Raw genomic sequence first — 16,336 nt, forward strand, 5'->3', positions numbered from 1 at the left:
TAATGGCTTTTTGGCCTTTTTTGAAATAAGGGCCTGTCACAGCATTCTGGGATAAAGTACAATTAATAGAATTGCTGCTGTGTTGCTATTTTGTAGGGTTTCTCACAGTCTGAGCACATGGCAAAAAAAGAGTCTCTATTCAAAGGGAACCAGAATTATTTCTGCTGATCATTTTCAAAGAATTTTCAGGTGAATCCTCCTGAAATTAAACCAAGCCAAAAGAGATTAACAGTGATGAAAAAGTAAAATGTGGAAGGAATGCCAGGATAGAGGCTGATAAATTCTATTGCCATTAAAAAGACTATAATTTCTAGCACCAATTAAAGTAATAGTTTTGAACCCTAATGACATTTAATGCCTTTAATACATGAACTGCATGACAAAGGAGGAAAGCACTAGGTGTGGGAGGCCACTTAAGCTGGTTAAGTGTAACAGATTGAACATTCCAATGAAAGGGCATCTCCTAAAAATTTCTGTAAAAAGAGAGGAGTTTTAACAACAAATTGAAATCAACTCAAATTGTGATGTTTGGGATGAATTAATGAGTAATGTATCATGCTTTGCCTAAGTCGATGAAAAAAAGGCTGAAGAAAGGCATACTGAATACCAAAAGTTGGAAGAGTATTCATATTATTTATGGGCACTGTATTTTGCCTCACAATGTTACAATACAGATTTTAAAGTAACAGGTCTGTGGGAAATTTTTTTAAGTTCCCAAAATGTCTCCTGCAGTGTGCTCATGGTATGAAATCTATTGATTTGAACCAGAGGCAAATGTTTATCTGTGCACCCTTTTAATTTTTGTGCTTTCTGTCTAACTCATAGAAATGAATAGGTGCTCTAAAGCTGGAGGAGTTTTGGTGCTCAATCAATTTTGTTTAAAATACATATGGAATATGAACTACTTCTTTCTCAAATATTATCACATTGACTGGATAAATCCTTAAAAGAAAAGTTTAGGTATTCTTATTTGGCTGTATGTGACTTTATTTAGACAGTAAAGCGGGGATTAATTTTGGATGAAAGGTGTAACTGGTACAGATACAATTGTACCAAGTCAAGACAGATTAAGAATTACATTTACTGAGATGTTGAATACTTAATTTTGCTCCAAGCTTTATCAAACAGAAGGGAAAAACAGAGGACACCACAGGTTTTATTCTCCTTCCATTTTCACTGGCAGCTACTTGGAGATAAGCCGTCCTGTGTCTGAAGGCATCTTCCCAAGAGGCACTTGGCAGACAATGCACTGCCTGCTGACTGCCTCCGTGCAGAGGGAATTGCTCTTCCAGCCAGCTGACTTCTGCACCAACTGAGATGTCAGACAGACAGGATGACAAAATCGGCTCAGCAACACCCTGACAGTCACCAGCAAACCCAGCTACACTGGAATGAAACAGCATTTTGGCAACTGGCTCTGCCTCCTCCTGCTCCCACTGTCAGAGAATGCCTGCTCCTTCCTCAACCACTTTGGCTTCCAGCGCTAACTATTCTTCCCAGTGGTTTAGGCTACCACACCAAACCCAGAGACAGAGAGGCTCCAGTGCAGTGCAAGCACATGCTCTCCCTGCCAGCTCTGCTGCAGAGGCAATAGCCATCAGCCTGAGCAGACAGTTCCAAATGTCCTAAAACAGCTTTCCAAGACAGTAGAGCTATCAGGCCAATGTAAAGCACATCAGTATTAGACTAAACAGAAAATCTTTTCTTGTACTTTTCCACAGAGAGCTAACTCAGAGCTTCAACATGCAAAATTTTACTCAATGGAAACTGCTGATTTATAATACCTAAGGAATTCAATATTCCATGTAAAGGGTTCTTTTTTTAACACACTATTTAGATACAAGCTAATTTATCAAACCCATAGGGGAAAAAAAAAAAAAGGGCATGCAATTGTCAACACGGAATACACACTTAAAACCTGCAATTTCATTATATTTATCAAAAGGGTAAAGAATAACAACATTATTAGTGCTGCTTGGTTTTATACAACATTGTTCCAAACAGACTGACAATGTAATGAATTCAAAGTATTCTTGTACAGAAACAGATCAGTCATTTTTTTCAAACAAAGTTAAGAAATCAGTGCTTTCTAGGGTACTCAGGTGTTGATTGAGGTCAAGGTTTCCACAGAGAGAAAGAACAGCAGAAATGGACAGAGAACTTGGCAAAATGTCACAAAACCATGAGCTTGTGTTGAAGACAAACTTCAAAACAACCTCAAGAAGGAAAAAAAAAGGAATTAGAGATCTTTTAAAAGTAAATATGGATTATATTCTTATTAAAAATAATCTGCTCGCCATATAAGAACAAATAAGAAAGAGGCAGAAACGGGTGGAAAAACAAAATCTCACAAAAATAAGTTGTCAGATTTTAAACACCTCTATAAAGGAGGGTTGACAAAAAAGTTTAATGTCAGCTTCACAGGAAAACATTATTTATATGAGATACAGTAAAGAAAAGACAAAGGGATGGAAAGATGTAAGCACCAGAGGTGTTTGTGTACCATGAAGCTGGCTGAAGCCCAATATGACAGGCTGGTGGTGCTCAGCACTGGATTCTGCAAATGCAGCTCATAAGCAGGGGACAGAGGACAGAGAAACATAGTCAGAGGAAGGGAATTTGAAAGTATTGTGGATCTTTCTAATGTCTCTATCAATAAAGTAGGAAACGTTCCGATGAAAATGCAGAAAAAGATTGGCAAAAATGGAAAAGTATTGAAAATATTGGACAATATTTGGTGCAGGAAAATTAGAAGCATAAAGCTAATTTTCTTGCAGTGTGCTCAGGAATCTGGTAGCAATATCAAGATGAGTGAATAAATAATAATTTGGCTGTTAAAGCCTGTACATCCTTCAGAAAACAACAGGGAGCCAGCACATTTCTCTCTCCCCCTCTCTCTGAGAACTGGGGAGCTCCTGCCAAAGCGTGTGCTCAAAGCGGTGATTGAGGCAGTGCAGCCATGTGTGTGGGAACTGAGAGTGATGGGGAAACACAGAGCTCACTGCACCCTCTGCCTCCTGCTCAGCAACCCTCAGGATTCCTCATGCTGCTGTGACAGCACAGGCTCATCTCTTCAAGTGTTTACTGTCAGCTACCATCTTGGCATACTGACAACATCATCGCCTAGGAAATGAGTAAAAAACCAGATTATTTTGTGGGATACAATCATTCTTTTCAATCTAATCTCAAGGGGTTGCTATAAGCAACAGTTGCAGAGGACTTCTTCAAAAAATGAAGCTTTAAAACACTTATTGTATGATAACAATACTGGAATGTCACAATCTTCCTGCAAGTTAAATTTAGTTAAAAGCAGAAAGGACTGAAGTCTTTCATAGAGCAGCTTTAAAATGAAAACGTGACATACAACCTGATTCAATGTTAGAAATGTCTGTGGATGTGATAATAGGATTACATTTACCAACTTCATGGGCCTGACAAAATCAGACCAGATTAAAAAAAAAAAAAGGCCTAGGACTCTGTAGGCCTTGTTCAAGTTAAAACATGGTGCAACATGTACAGGCAATTAAATAACACAAGGGATTATTAGGTTGCAAAAGGCAAATGAAAGAAAACTAAAATTCTGTTAATAAAAATTTGATGATTTACTGTCATTTGGAACATTGTATTCTACTCTGGTCATTGAAGATAAAAACCAAATTACAAAACAAGTAATTCAGAGAAATAAGAGAACACTAATTAACACATGGAAGGTTTTGGCATCCAAAAAGATTGAATGAAGTTGGACCATTAGTTCAGAGAAAAGACGAATGAAGATGGCATGCAAAACAAAAGGTGACAGAGCAAATTATGTATGTGACTGCATTTTCCTTCCCTCTACAAAGACAAAGAAACATTATGAAACTTTAAAAAACTGTATTTTAAACTGGAAGAGTTTGAGCACAACTTCCTCCAAATTTATTCTCTTAACATGAAGATGTAAACATAGTAGGATTTAAAGCAGATTGGATACTTTAAAGAAAACCTCTTTTTTCCATGAAAGTTTTGCAAATTTTCAAGTTTCAGAGCAACCCCAGTACATATTGGGAGCAAAGAAAATATTTGTGCTACTGGTATTTTATTTCTGAAGTTCTACAGCTCTGTTTCCAAAAAATTCTTTAGGGACAACCGATGTGGGCCATTGGCCAGGGTGGAGTGCTGGTTTGATGCAGTCTCAGACTTTCCTCACCTCTTTATTGGTAAAACCTTTTTCACTCCATAAACCACTAATTTTCCAACCTCTTCTCTCTCTCTTTTATGCTATGAAGTTCACCTCCTATCCATGAGAATCAAGACAACCATCATTAATTGTTTTCTTCCCACTAAAGCAATAAGCATAGCATAAATCTTTCTCCATATAACCAGAAAAAAGTATTTGTCAAAACTTTAACTCCTCTTCAACATACTGACAGGAAGCAGAAACGATCCTGTGATTCTCAGCAAATACAGTCCTTTACTCTAATTCTTCCACTCAGTTTATCCCTCAGTTTCAGAGCATTTCCTTCCTTCCTTCCTTCCTTCCTTCCTTCCTTCCTTCCTTCCTTCCTTCCTTCCTTCCTTCCTTCCTTCCTTCCTTCCTTCCTTCCTTCCTTCCTTCCTTCCTTCCTTCCTTCCTTCCATTCCTCTCCTTACCTTCCTTCCTTCCTTCCTTCCTCTCCTTACCTTCCTTCCTTCCTTCCTTCCTTCCTTCCTTCCTTCCTTCCTTCCTTCCTTCCTTCCTTCCTTCCTTCCTTCCTTCCTTCCTTCCTTCCTTCCTTCCTTCCTTCCTTCCTTCCTTCCTTCCTTCCTTCCTTCCTTCCTTCCATTCCTCTCCTTACCTTCCTTCCATTCCTCTCCTTACCTTCCTTCCATTCCTCTCCTTACCTTCCACTCAACAGGAAAGTGTTACTCTCTCTGTGATCAGGTGAGCCTACTATGGGTTCAAATCATACCTTGTATCCCTTTCTTCTGAGTTACTCGAAATCTATCACTGAAGTTCAGTTCTGTCACCACACCAACATTCACTGGTGTGCCTCTGTTTAATACAAAATGATTACTAAAATCTGATTTTCTAATGTTCAATGTCTTGTATCTCCTGAGCAAAATACTGTGTTCTGCATTTTATTTAGCCAGTACCTATGAACTAGATACAATACAGACAGGGAACAGACAGTTTACACTGTATCAGTATGAAGTATATACACTGTACATTTGTACATGAGCACACATAGATCTCTATATTTTAATGGATTACGGATCTCAGAATGAGAAAAAAACCTCACTCTGGAAACCAAATGATGTCTAGCCGAGCAGGAAACACTGAGCACCTGTTTGCAATCTATTAAATGCTTAGCCTAATACTGAAGGTGTTGTTACTTGGTTACTTTTACTCTCCAAGACCATAAACTGCTGAAGAACATAGCATTCCATGCTTAAAACTCAAGAGCATTTCTTACATATCTAAGAAAAGTATAGTGGAAGAAAAGTCAGTCTGAAGTGTCTGTAATGCAGTGGTTAGCAACAGAAATACTGAGAGGAATATTTGACACATACTACCTACTTCTTTCTTGCAGTATTTTTCCTCTAGGCACATACATGTACTTATGCAAGTAAAAATGTTGGTATATGGTTCATTAAATTAAAAAAAAAAAAACAGTTCTGTGTAGCCTTCCTGGACATGGTGAATGGATTTTATGAAAGAGTAACTTTATTTGCAAGCAGAGGGGTTTTTCTGAGAGTGGTGAAAAGTGGAAGTGTTTGTATTATACAGCTGAATGACTGTATTGGATCATGTAAGGTCAGCCAGGTCAGTATTAACAACAGCAATAAGGAACTGACAGATGTGATTATTATTCACATCCTAAGAAGAAATCAAAGTAGTTCCAACCCTGTAATGTTCAAAACCATAGGTCAGGTATCAACAAGCCAATTAAAGTTTCACTGTGGAGCCCTAATTTTAAACATTTTAGATCATCTTGTATCATCAAAATACTGAAAAGCTTTTTATTCTGAATATTTTCTCCAACTCATTTACTTCTCGTCAGACCTCACTTACCAGGTTGTCATCACAGCTACTTTCCCAGTATTCACTATTTCCCTGAAGGGAACTCCCAGCTTCCCTTCCTAAACACTGCCCCTGCTGATCCCAGAAAAGGTGTTTATGTTGCTGTGAGCCTGCCCATCTTGTCAGCAAGCTCACCTTTTGCTTTTGCTGCTCACCTTTTGCTTTTGCTGCTCACCTGCACAGGTGACAGTGCAGCAGTAACTTACCTACTGTGCCCCCACAAGCTCTCAGCCACGTTGCTTTTGGAGACTGTGGGCCCCTCAGCACCTTTGCTATGACTCTGCTCTGCAGTCAGGACAGGGCAGTACTTTTTGTAGAGGACATGTCATGGGACACTGCCAGTGTTCCTGCTCTTCCTTACAAAGGTACAAGGTATTAACACAATGACTACATTTTACTCTTGCCTTCTCAGATTACTCTCTGAGGATACTGCTTTAAGCAGACCACTTATTATGGGTGGTGTGGACTGCTGATCTTTCATGCAAAGATACTCCTCTCTGTAGAAAATCTGATGAATGAAGTGACTGAAGGTGAGTGGCACAGCTGAGCCCTGGCTGGTGACTAAGCCTCACAAAACTGCCCACTCACCCCTGCCACAACAGGATGGGGCAGAGAATCAGAAGGTTAAAACTGCAAAAACTCATGGGCTAAGACAAAGACAGTTTAACAGGTAAAGCAAAAGCTGCCTGTGAAAAAAGCAAAGCAAAGCACAGAATTCATTTGCCACTTCCCAAGGGCAGGCAGGTGATCAGCCAACTCCAGGAGAGCGGGGCTCTGTCACATGTAACAGTGACTTGGGAAGACAAACACCATCACTCTTAACCTCTCACAGTTCTTGTTCTTCCCCCAGATTATATGCTGAGCGTGGTGCCACATGGTATAGAATATCCCTGGGGCCAGCTGGGGTCAGCTGGGTCCACTCCCAACTTATCATGCTTTCCAGCCTCCTCTGGTGAAGTTGGGTGAGGAGCAGAAAAGGCCTTGGTTCTGTGTAAGCACTGCTCAGCAGTACCAAAAAGATCTGTTTTATCAACACTATTTTCAAATGTAAAACATGGCCTCATACCAGCTGCTATGAAGAAAACTGATCCTATCTCAGCCAAAACCAGCACAGAAAGTGACCCTGAAGGCAGCAGGCTCTAGAGTCTGCAGTGAAAAGCCATTCACTTGTAGAAGAGCAAGGATTTCCAAACTCTTTTTAAACCAATACAGAAAGCAGTTTACTCATGAAATATGAGCAGCACATACAAAAATAACTCATAAAACAGCATAAAGGTCTTAAATGCTTTCATACAACTGCATATTCATTTTTATATCTGAGGTTGAAGGTATATATCAAAATTCCAACCCTATATAATTCATTAATGTATACAAATAACAAAAACTAATACATAGGAAAAAAAATGTTTTCTGTAAATTAGTAGAAAAGAAGCCAGATTACACACATTTCAGTGATGGTTTCTGGAAGGTTTGTTGGGATCTCAGTGAGGCCTTTCCCACGACAGTCCACGATGTTGTTACTACAGGTGCATGCAGTAGGGCAGTGCAAGACACTGCAGGATGGAGCCATAAAGGACTGATGACCTGCAAAGGAAAGCACACTTTACACTTACTCGGAAATTTTAGGGCAGAATTTCTAAAATAAACATTGTAACTTATCAGTACTTTCAAACTGCATTTATTTGAATACACATTTAATACTAACATGTTGATACAACCCAGAGAGGTGAAAGACAAATGCTCAACTATTGTGACAGCACTACATAATTTTTCAACTTCTTTAGCAACAGTCATTCAAAATAATCTCATTTAAGAAGACTGTGATCCATTTTTCAGGTATATTTTATTTACTGTATGCTAATGAAAACTAATTACTGATTTATTTCGTTTTCAGAATGTTGTATAGTATTAAAAAAATGCATGTCAAGAGAAATGAACAAACTCTGCTATGAGCACTGAATGCGACCATCCAATTTCGTTCTGTTCTGCAAATATTTATCTGAATATGGTCCTTCAGTTATGGATTGCTTATTGACAATTTTGGAATTTTCATTCATTTAATGACATTTTCTTTCACTCACAGAAAAATACATCAAAATTTGGACTTCATATCTCTCACTCTGTTTGGGCTCAGCAGACTTCCTTCTGCAATCTGCCACTCTTGCTAACTCAGGTGGCTAGTAACTGATTTCTTAGTGTTGTATGTTTAAGTCAAATTTTTTAATTGCATTTAAACTCAGTCATTTCATATTTACATATGATTTAGAAATTAAAACCTTATTTTATTTCACTGCAAATAGATATACAGCACATTTTATAATAAATTAATGCACTTATTCTTCTACCAATTAAATGATGCAGAACAGTTGTTTCATAATGATACAGAAAAACATAAAGGGATGAGTAAGGCATGACACTCTTTTCTTTTTCTTTTTTTTTTTCATTAATTTATAAATGCTAGAGACTGTTTTAAAATTCTCAAGGGAAAAAAGAAACAACTTCTTGACTATGAAATCACAATTTAACTTAAAATCTAGCTCACAATATTCAATGTCATATATTAATATAAGAAGGGTACACTGATAATGTAAGTTGCAGCCAGTGCTGTTCCCACTTGGAACTTCATATAAGAACTGCCCAAGTTCTAAATTGCTGAAAAGATACTGAGGCTAGGTTGGATGGGTGTTTGAGCAATCTAGTCTGGTGAAAGGTGTCCCTGACCATGGCAGGGGAACTGGAAGATGATCTTTAAGGTCTCTTCCAAGCCAAGCATTCTATGATTCTCTGAGACAGAATTTTACGATACAATAATTTGACTTCAGATTTATGTTTGCGTAACAAAAGTAAAAACAATAATCAAATCTAATAAAACACATGATTCTTTTTATACTACCAGGAAGGAAATGTTTAACCTACCTTTATTGAACAAAAATACAGTGATTCAGAGAGAAAACCTGGTTATTCCCCTTGATAATAATCAGCGTTACAATGATCAAGTTATAAAACTGTTCTTGACATCCAGGCTCTGCAGCCATAACATTTACATGTAAGACGTAAAAAATTATCTTATTAGGAGCCCTTTTAAATGCACATAAAGGCAGAATTAGTGACAAGAATACTGTTAGCATTTGCCGTGTGAAGGTGGCAGTGCCTTACACTTCTATGTCAGAGGCTATTTAATAAGGACAGAACACTGTGCCCCCCATAAAACTCTTTTAGAAATATAGATTTGTGAAAATTTTGGCATATTTGGCAATAGGCTTCTGGGGCTTTGCAGTAAATCAACCAGTAGGAGAAACCCTGCTGAACCACTGAAAAGACAGCAATATTGCAGCCGGATTTTAATGTTCTTGGCAAAACTAGAAACAATAGACAAAATTTACAGAAAATTTTCAATCTGAGTGTAAAAATATTTAAATAAGAAAGATAAACTTGCCTTCTTCCTCATCTAGAAGATACAAATAAAGGAAAAAAATTGAATAGAGAAAATGTGATTAGTAATGAACTGTTAGTCATTTCATTATTTCACATAAAAAATAACCTTATGCATTAAAGCATAACAATAAAATTCAGAAAGTTACTTTGGGGTACAGAGTAATATTTAAAAGTCAGAAAATAACAACAAGTATATACCTGTAAAGTTTTTTTTAAAAAGTTCTTATTACTAACAGGTTTATGTTTTCAATTAGCACACCTTTTATTTAATTTCCGGTATCTCTCCCCCACAATTATACTTTTAGAAGGCTATAAAATCTATGTGAATATTTACACAAAATTAGCAAGGACACGAGCACCCCCACAAACACCAATAAAAACGATTAGGCTTTTCTTAATAAGCACTCAGGCTGGGATTATGCCAAAGCCAGCCCGCAGCACTGGCAGCCAGCGCTGGGGTGTCAGCAGGTGTGGCCGAAGGCAGGAGTGGCTGGGCCAGCCCGTTTCTCTTACCGCTGCAGACAAACTCGCGCTTCTGCACCTCGGCCACGTTGTGCCCGCGGAGGTGGGACGGGCCCATGCACTGCGTGTAGAGCCCCACGCGCGGCCGCTGCCGCAGCCAGTCCGACAGCCAGGCCAGGTGGCAGTCGCAGTACAGGTTGTTGGAATGGAGGCGGCTGCACGGAACCAAACACGGCAACACTCTCCAGTTAGGAAGAACGAACAGGAAAGCCGCCAGTTTGCCCAGCCCTCCCTTCAGCAAGGAACTGTGCCCATTTATTAATAAAGCTGTTAATGAGGAACTTTTTACATCTTTCATTGAAAGTCTGGGAGTTACAAGTTAATAAATAAAACTATACAAGCAGCAAAACTACTTTTTTATTTGCGGTCAAATTAACCGGAAGAAAAAAGAAGGCTTCCTAATCATTTAACTTTTCCGTAGTTTCCTGTTCCTTGTCTAAAAGAAAGAAATAAATATACAAAAGCTTGAAAGATGACATAGGACTTTTTAGTCCAGATCTCCATAAATAGTGTGTAAGAGAAAAATATCTCAAGGAAATTGCTCTGGAGTGATAACACTATAATGTCAGGAAAAAAGGGTTAATAAAAGATTTTGTTTCCAATTAGATGTATCTGTAAGTCTGGCCATTATTAGTCTCTATAGAAACAGCCTGAAAGATCCCTTTAGCAGGTCATACTCATTTTCTGCTGAACAAGATAGAGTCATAACTCAATATAAAGCACCTTCTTTCACATCTCTTTTCTGATTTCCTCTCCGGTTGTTTAATAGCAGAAAATGGGATTAGCTGCTTTTGGCTGCTAGGGATCTACACTTTAAGCAATCCCTGAAATTAATTATAAGACCAAATGGAAGCAAGTGATGGAATTAAGAAAGTTGTCTCTTTGTTGGTGTGGTCTGACACAAGACCATGGCTCCTTGCCAAGTGGCAAAAAGCACTTTGCCATTGATAAAATATCAGACAAATGTATTCACTAAATTAGGTAAATTACTCTTCTCTGGCTCTTACAAACTACCGCAAAGGATGTCCACAGCTATAAATCAAATCATTACTCAGAATCATCCATAACAGGGACATGCCATTTTGGTCCTTTTTAGCTGAGGTGCTCATTCCTAACTAAATAACTGGAAAGGAAGTGCAGGAAATTCAGAATGCAGACAAAGAGTCTAACTAATCCATCAGAAAATAAATCTGCAAAGCAACATGAAATGTGTAACCAACATAAACTAAAATATTAGCCAACACCTTTTTGCCCCATAAATGACTAGAAATTAAAGGCAATATATTTTCCTGTACTAATTCTTGGGTGGGTGCTTTGTAAATACAGCTCACAATACAGTACACTCATTCACCACAATCTGTGGCCAGCTGTAGGCATGAAGACCATACCAAATCAGAAGCAATGCCACTGAAACAAGTATAGTTATACAAGCATATTCTGACTGCAAATGGGATGTCACAGCCATAATCCAGGATTCTGTGCATCCATTTTATTTTGTTTCTAGAATATATTTTCAGAAAATGAAATATTTTAACAAAATAAAATGTAAATATTACTAATTTGATTAACTCTATTTTATGGTTCAAAACAGAAACCATATTTGAAAGTTTAAAAAAAGTACAGATTGCACATTTTCAAGACTCGGGCCTGAAAGAACAAAATGAAATTCTATTATCAAACTCTATCTGAGGTCACCAAAAGCCCATGGTCAGCACTATTTAAGTACTCTCATATTTGTCCAAGCAGGAATAGTTGCAATTCTGTTATGAAATCAACAGAACTACTCACCTGTGTGAAGCTCTTCAGTTACAAGCCATATATTTACCTGGGTGAATAGTCCTACTGATTTCAGAGCAGTTGTGCAACTCAACATGGGTAAAAGAAACTAGACAGGTTTTTTTTGTAAAAGTAATTCTTTAACAGTAACAGCTACTCTTGAGCTCTGACAGAAACATCCCATTCATTCTTAATTCCCACTTCAGTGGAAAAACTGTTTAAAAGTGAGTCTCTGGATTAAACCTGGTTTTGCCAGTCAACACAATCTAGGTTTATTTGCAGTCAATATAGAAATACCAAAACATAATTCCAGAATGTATGACTTGTATACACAGACAGTCTTTTCCCTGTGCTTTGTTTTAGAAACCCGAAGTGCTCCTCTGACAAAGTCATAACCTCTAAAGATGGGGACCTTATTGTAAATGCTGACACAACTTTAATTATAATAGCACTACCGGATGATGCTATAATTTTATGTTACAAAGAATGTTGGCAAGCCAGTTTAGTTTAATTAGGTCTGCTAGCAGTACTGTAATAAAAGCATAAAGATTTCCCATTTATCACATTTGACAGTCAATCAAAGAATCTCCAATGTTCCAAAATGAAATGTGACCCATTCAAAAGCTCAAAGTAAAACAAATCTTTGACTTTCAAAAAACATCAATTTACTTCTTTATATAGCTGTAACATGTAAGAAGAATTCCCCCTGCCCTCTTCTTTTTTTGGTGAGAAGGTGAAGCTTTTCTGTCACTGAATACAGCACTATGGAAATCCCATTTTGGAAGAGGCCATGAAACTGATTTAAATACTTTTTCATTTCATATCCTAAAAAAGCTGATAGAAAAGGATACAACTTTATCTCCTGAGCCCCACGTGTAGCTTTGGGGTCACTTGTTAGGTTTACCTGTGGGAATGAGCTTCCACAGACACACACACACAGACTTCACGCTCCTCAACCTCATCAATATTCTTTATTTGAGCTTATGCTTGCTTTGCCTGTATATGTATTGATAGATCCCTGACAAAAATTAATAGGACTAAAAACAAAAATCATAAAAATGGCAGCCAGTTTCAGTGGGACTACTCACAATGTTCTGAGTTTGGGCATATGGTTGAAACTTGCCACGGATAGTCGAGTGATGTTGTTATTGTTGAGAGTGCTGCAAAGCCAAGAAGAAGCATATTAACATCTTAAGAGTTTTGTCACATTTAATAAAGGCACAGCTAATGAAAGTCATGGTGTACTGTTTTTAGGGATGTGTATCAGGAAAATCTCCCTGCTCCCTGTTATATTTTTCCTCCCTGTTGAATCCCAAAAAAAAATACCATGGTTTTACCATTATCAATCCTAAGTAAGAGGTCACAGTAGCCTAGAATTCACTCAAAAGGAACTTCCACCAATATTGATAACATCTATGGCATTCAAGCCAAACTTGACATTGTGAAGTAAAAAAGAGAGTCCTTGGAGAAAATGTCTTGGTTCTAGAATACTTATTTCTTTTTCTAGCTTCTGAGAGTCTAATTTTTGATTGATGATACAAGAGCTGAATGGTTTTTTCCCAAGAATTTTAGAAAATATTAACTCTGGGCTGTGCTTGGTTTTATAGGGAATGAGTCACTACAGATGATCCAGAGCTGCATGAACAATAGGGGAGTTTCCAATATGATAGGAGTCAGGAAATGTAACGCTTCAGCAAATGTAACACTAGTAATTAATATTTTAGACAAGGTGTTGGGAAATGGAGATAGGAACTAGAAACAAATCTTAATTCTTGGCTATCTCAAATAGCCAAGTTCCCAAGGGGTTGGGAAATGGAGATAGGAACTAGAAACAAATCTCAATTCTTGGCTATACAGGCCGATTATACTCATTACATGTAGTTTGTAAAGATTCAGAAACTTTATGAATTAACTTGCAGTTAAATATTGTCTTTAGGCTGCAAATAAAATGCAAATAAGCTTTACTCCAAAAAAAGGAAGCAAGCAATAGAATTTACAGATTTGACTTAGAGATTACTCATCTGAGCAGAATGGATAATGAGCTCTATGTAACTAGAACAGTAATAAATAACAATTCCCACTGAAAAAAGCTTTTCTCCCTTTTGAAAAGAAAGTATTTTCCTTTTTCCTTTTTTTTTTTTTTTTAACCAAAACCTGTAATTTGTTCCTATTTTGAACAAGTTATTTGTACTGTCTGATCTTAAAACACTGAAAGGTAAAATCACAGCACCCTGACCTGGGTCAGACTATATATCTCCATATTAATCAAGCAATTAATTACTGGTGCAATGTGCAGCATTTTACCTTTGTGTGCTTACTCATTCCATGTACTAAATCTTTCTTTTCCTGTGCATAAGGGATCTCCCCTGTGTGTTCTTAAGGATACATAAACAGAAAGAAGAAGAATAGAAAAAAAAACCAAAAACCCAAACAAGTAAATAGAGGAACTGTTCCCCTTTTCAAAACATAACAAAAATAAACCAACAAAAAATGAGCAATGTACTGGGTACATCCACAAAAGGTGTCTTAATGAATAAATGTCAGTAAATTGTGGCAGAGTTTTCTTACTATGTGCACGTGATAAATGATGGCTACCACAGTTCTTCCTGCATAACTTCTTACAAGATTTTAAAATAATATATTTTCAGTGAAGGGAAATCAGCCATATTTCCATAGTTGTTAAGAGAAGGCAAATCTACAGATGTTTTAATTTTGGTTGTTTGATGTTTGCCTTGCTTTTTTTTATATATAAGCTATTAATTTTTCAGGGTAAAGAAAACTAAATATAGGAATAGATGTAAGGGATACATATGGAATTAAATTATTGTTATAGCTATTTCTCTGTAATGATAAAAATACTTAATTTCATCACAGAGATGTAATTAAAAAAAGTTGGCTTTTTACCTAAATGTTATATACTATAGCAAAGACTGTGATGACTGACTTGTTTCCATTTTGTAGACATGTTCCATTTTTTTTAACATCAGTGTTATATTTTCCCCATAGAGTCCCAAATACAGCAGATCTCCCTTTAAAAAAAAAAAAAAAAAAAGACAAAGGAAAACTAACACAGAAATTCACGGGGAGGAAGTTTGAAGTACTATTCACTTTCTCTGCTCAGTTAGAACAATTGACTCCAAATGAAAACAATATGCACAGTCTTATTTGCTACTCAGTGCATATACAGTATGGTCTGATTTACACAGTGTTCATTCTTCAAGCCATATTGTAAAGGAAGCTTCATTAGATACAAAACCTTCAGTAGTGTTTGAAATATCTATCTCAGTTTCTTAAAATGCCATGCATGAATCTTTACATAATTTTTTATCACATAACATAATTCAAGACAGCACTCAGTCATGCATTTGAACAATGCTAATAGATTATGTATACTCATTCACAAGAATTCTAACTACCTAGTTTTCAGCAGACTATTATTTTAGAAGTTTCTTTCCTCTTTTTCTACTCATTGAAATCAGTGTAAAAATTGCACCCCTGACCTCAACTGCAAGGATGACCTTTCAAGAACACTAAAATTGTAAGCATTAAAAAATGCAGAAAACATTTTATTTATTTTTTTTTTTCATATACCTTTAACCCTTGTACTTGTTAAGAAAGACTCATATTAAAAAAAAAACCAAAACCAAACCATAGTAAGCAGATTAAGCCATCACTGGAAAAAATATTCTGTCACATATAAGAGTTGCAAACAATAAAAATCTCCGAGAACATCACATTTACTGACAGACAACTAATCATCAACTTAACAATTAGATGTAGTATTGAACCTACACTATATTTTACATGGCTCTATACCAGAGAGTTAACAATAGGCCTGTTCTTCTATGATTGCAAAGTAAAAAAATAATATCAAATTTGGCTGCCAGTTTCATTCACCCATAAGTAAAACCAACTAGTGTTTAATAGTAAAAACTTTTACCACCAGCTACTCACATACTCTTTGGTTTCTTAGACATGCAGACACTACTGCCAGAGAAGCTTCTGTTCTTCAGAATATTAAAAAAAAAAAAAACAAAACAACAAAAAACCCAAACACAACATCACCCATTTCCTCACCCTCCTCAATTTGTCATTTATCAGGTGTGATTCAACTTAACATGAAGTAACTCACTGATACACAAATTCTTTCATTTTTCTTAATGAAGAAAATCCAAATAAAATGTGTCATTTTGACTGACAGAGCAAATATTTCAGGAATGTGTCCTGTGCCTTAGATTCTTTGAGAACTAAGGCACTTTGCTCATTACAGTAACTATTCCAAGATGATGATTTTGTTACCTTTAACCTCACTGATAACCACTTGAAGAAAGTAAAAAAAAAAGTATGCAAAGAAGCATTGCAAAAATAATCTTCTGTGACACAAAAAAAAGATATTTTCCTTGACATACAAATGTATCTACGTACATAAAACTTAAAATGTTTTAAAAAGAAGCTATGGACATGGACATGCTAAACATCTTAACATGTAGCAGTAATGTTTGCTAAAAAGTGCCTCCTTGAAAACATCCAGATTGTCAAATATAGCATATTGTTCCTTACACT

General features: G+C 36.7%; 1 protein-coding gene across 3 annotated transcripts in view; it reads right to left on the reverse strand.

The window, feature by feature from the left end:
* SLIT2 (slit guidance ligand 2) overlaps positions 1 to 16,336 on the reverse strand; it is a 258,432-nt gene that overhangs the window by 83,780 nt on the left and 158,316 nt on the right. For all 3 annotated transcript variants that reach the window (XM_059845090.1, XM_059845089.1, XM_059845088.1), the window contains exons 7-9: positions 12,862 to 12,933; positions 9,989 to 10,152; positions 7,486 to 7,624 (exon numbers count right to left, since the gene is read on the reverse strand). In XM_059845090.1, the coding sequence (XP_059701073.1) occupies positions 7,486 to 7,624; positions 9,989 to 10,152; positions 12,862 to 12,933 (375 nt within the window). The remainder of the gene's footprint in view (positions 1 to 7,485; positions 7,625 to 9,988; positions 10,153 to 12,861; positions 12,934 to 16,336) is intronic.

This window comes from Haemorhous mexicanus, chromosome 4, assembly GCF_027477595.1.
Source record: "Haemorhous mexicanus isolate bHaeMex1 chromosome 4, bHaeMex1.pri, whole genome shotgun sequence".
Classification (NCBI taxonomy): Eukaryota; Metazoa; Chordata; class Aves; order Passeriformes; family Fringillidae; genus Haemorhous; species Haemorhous mexicanus.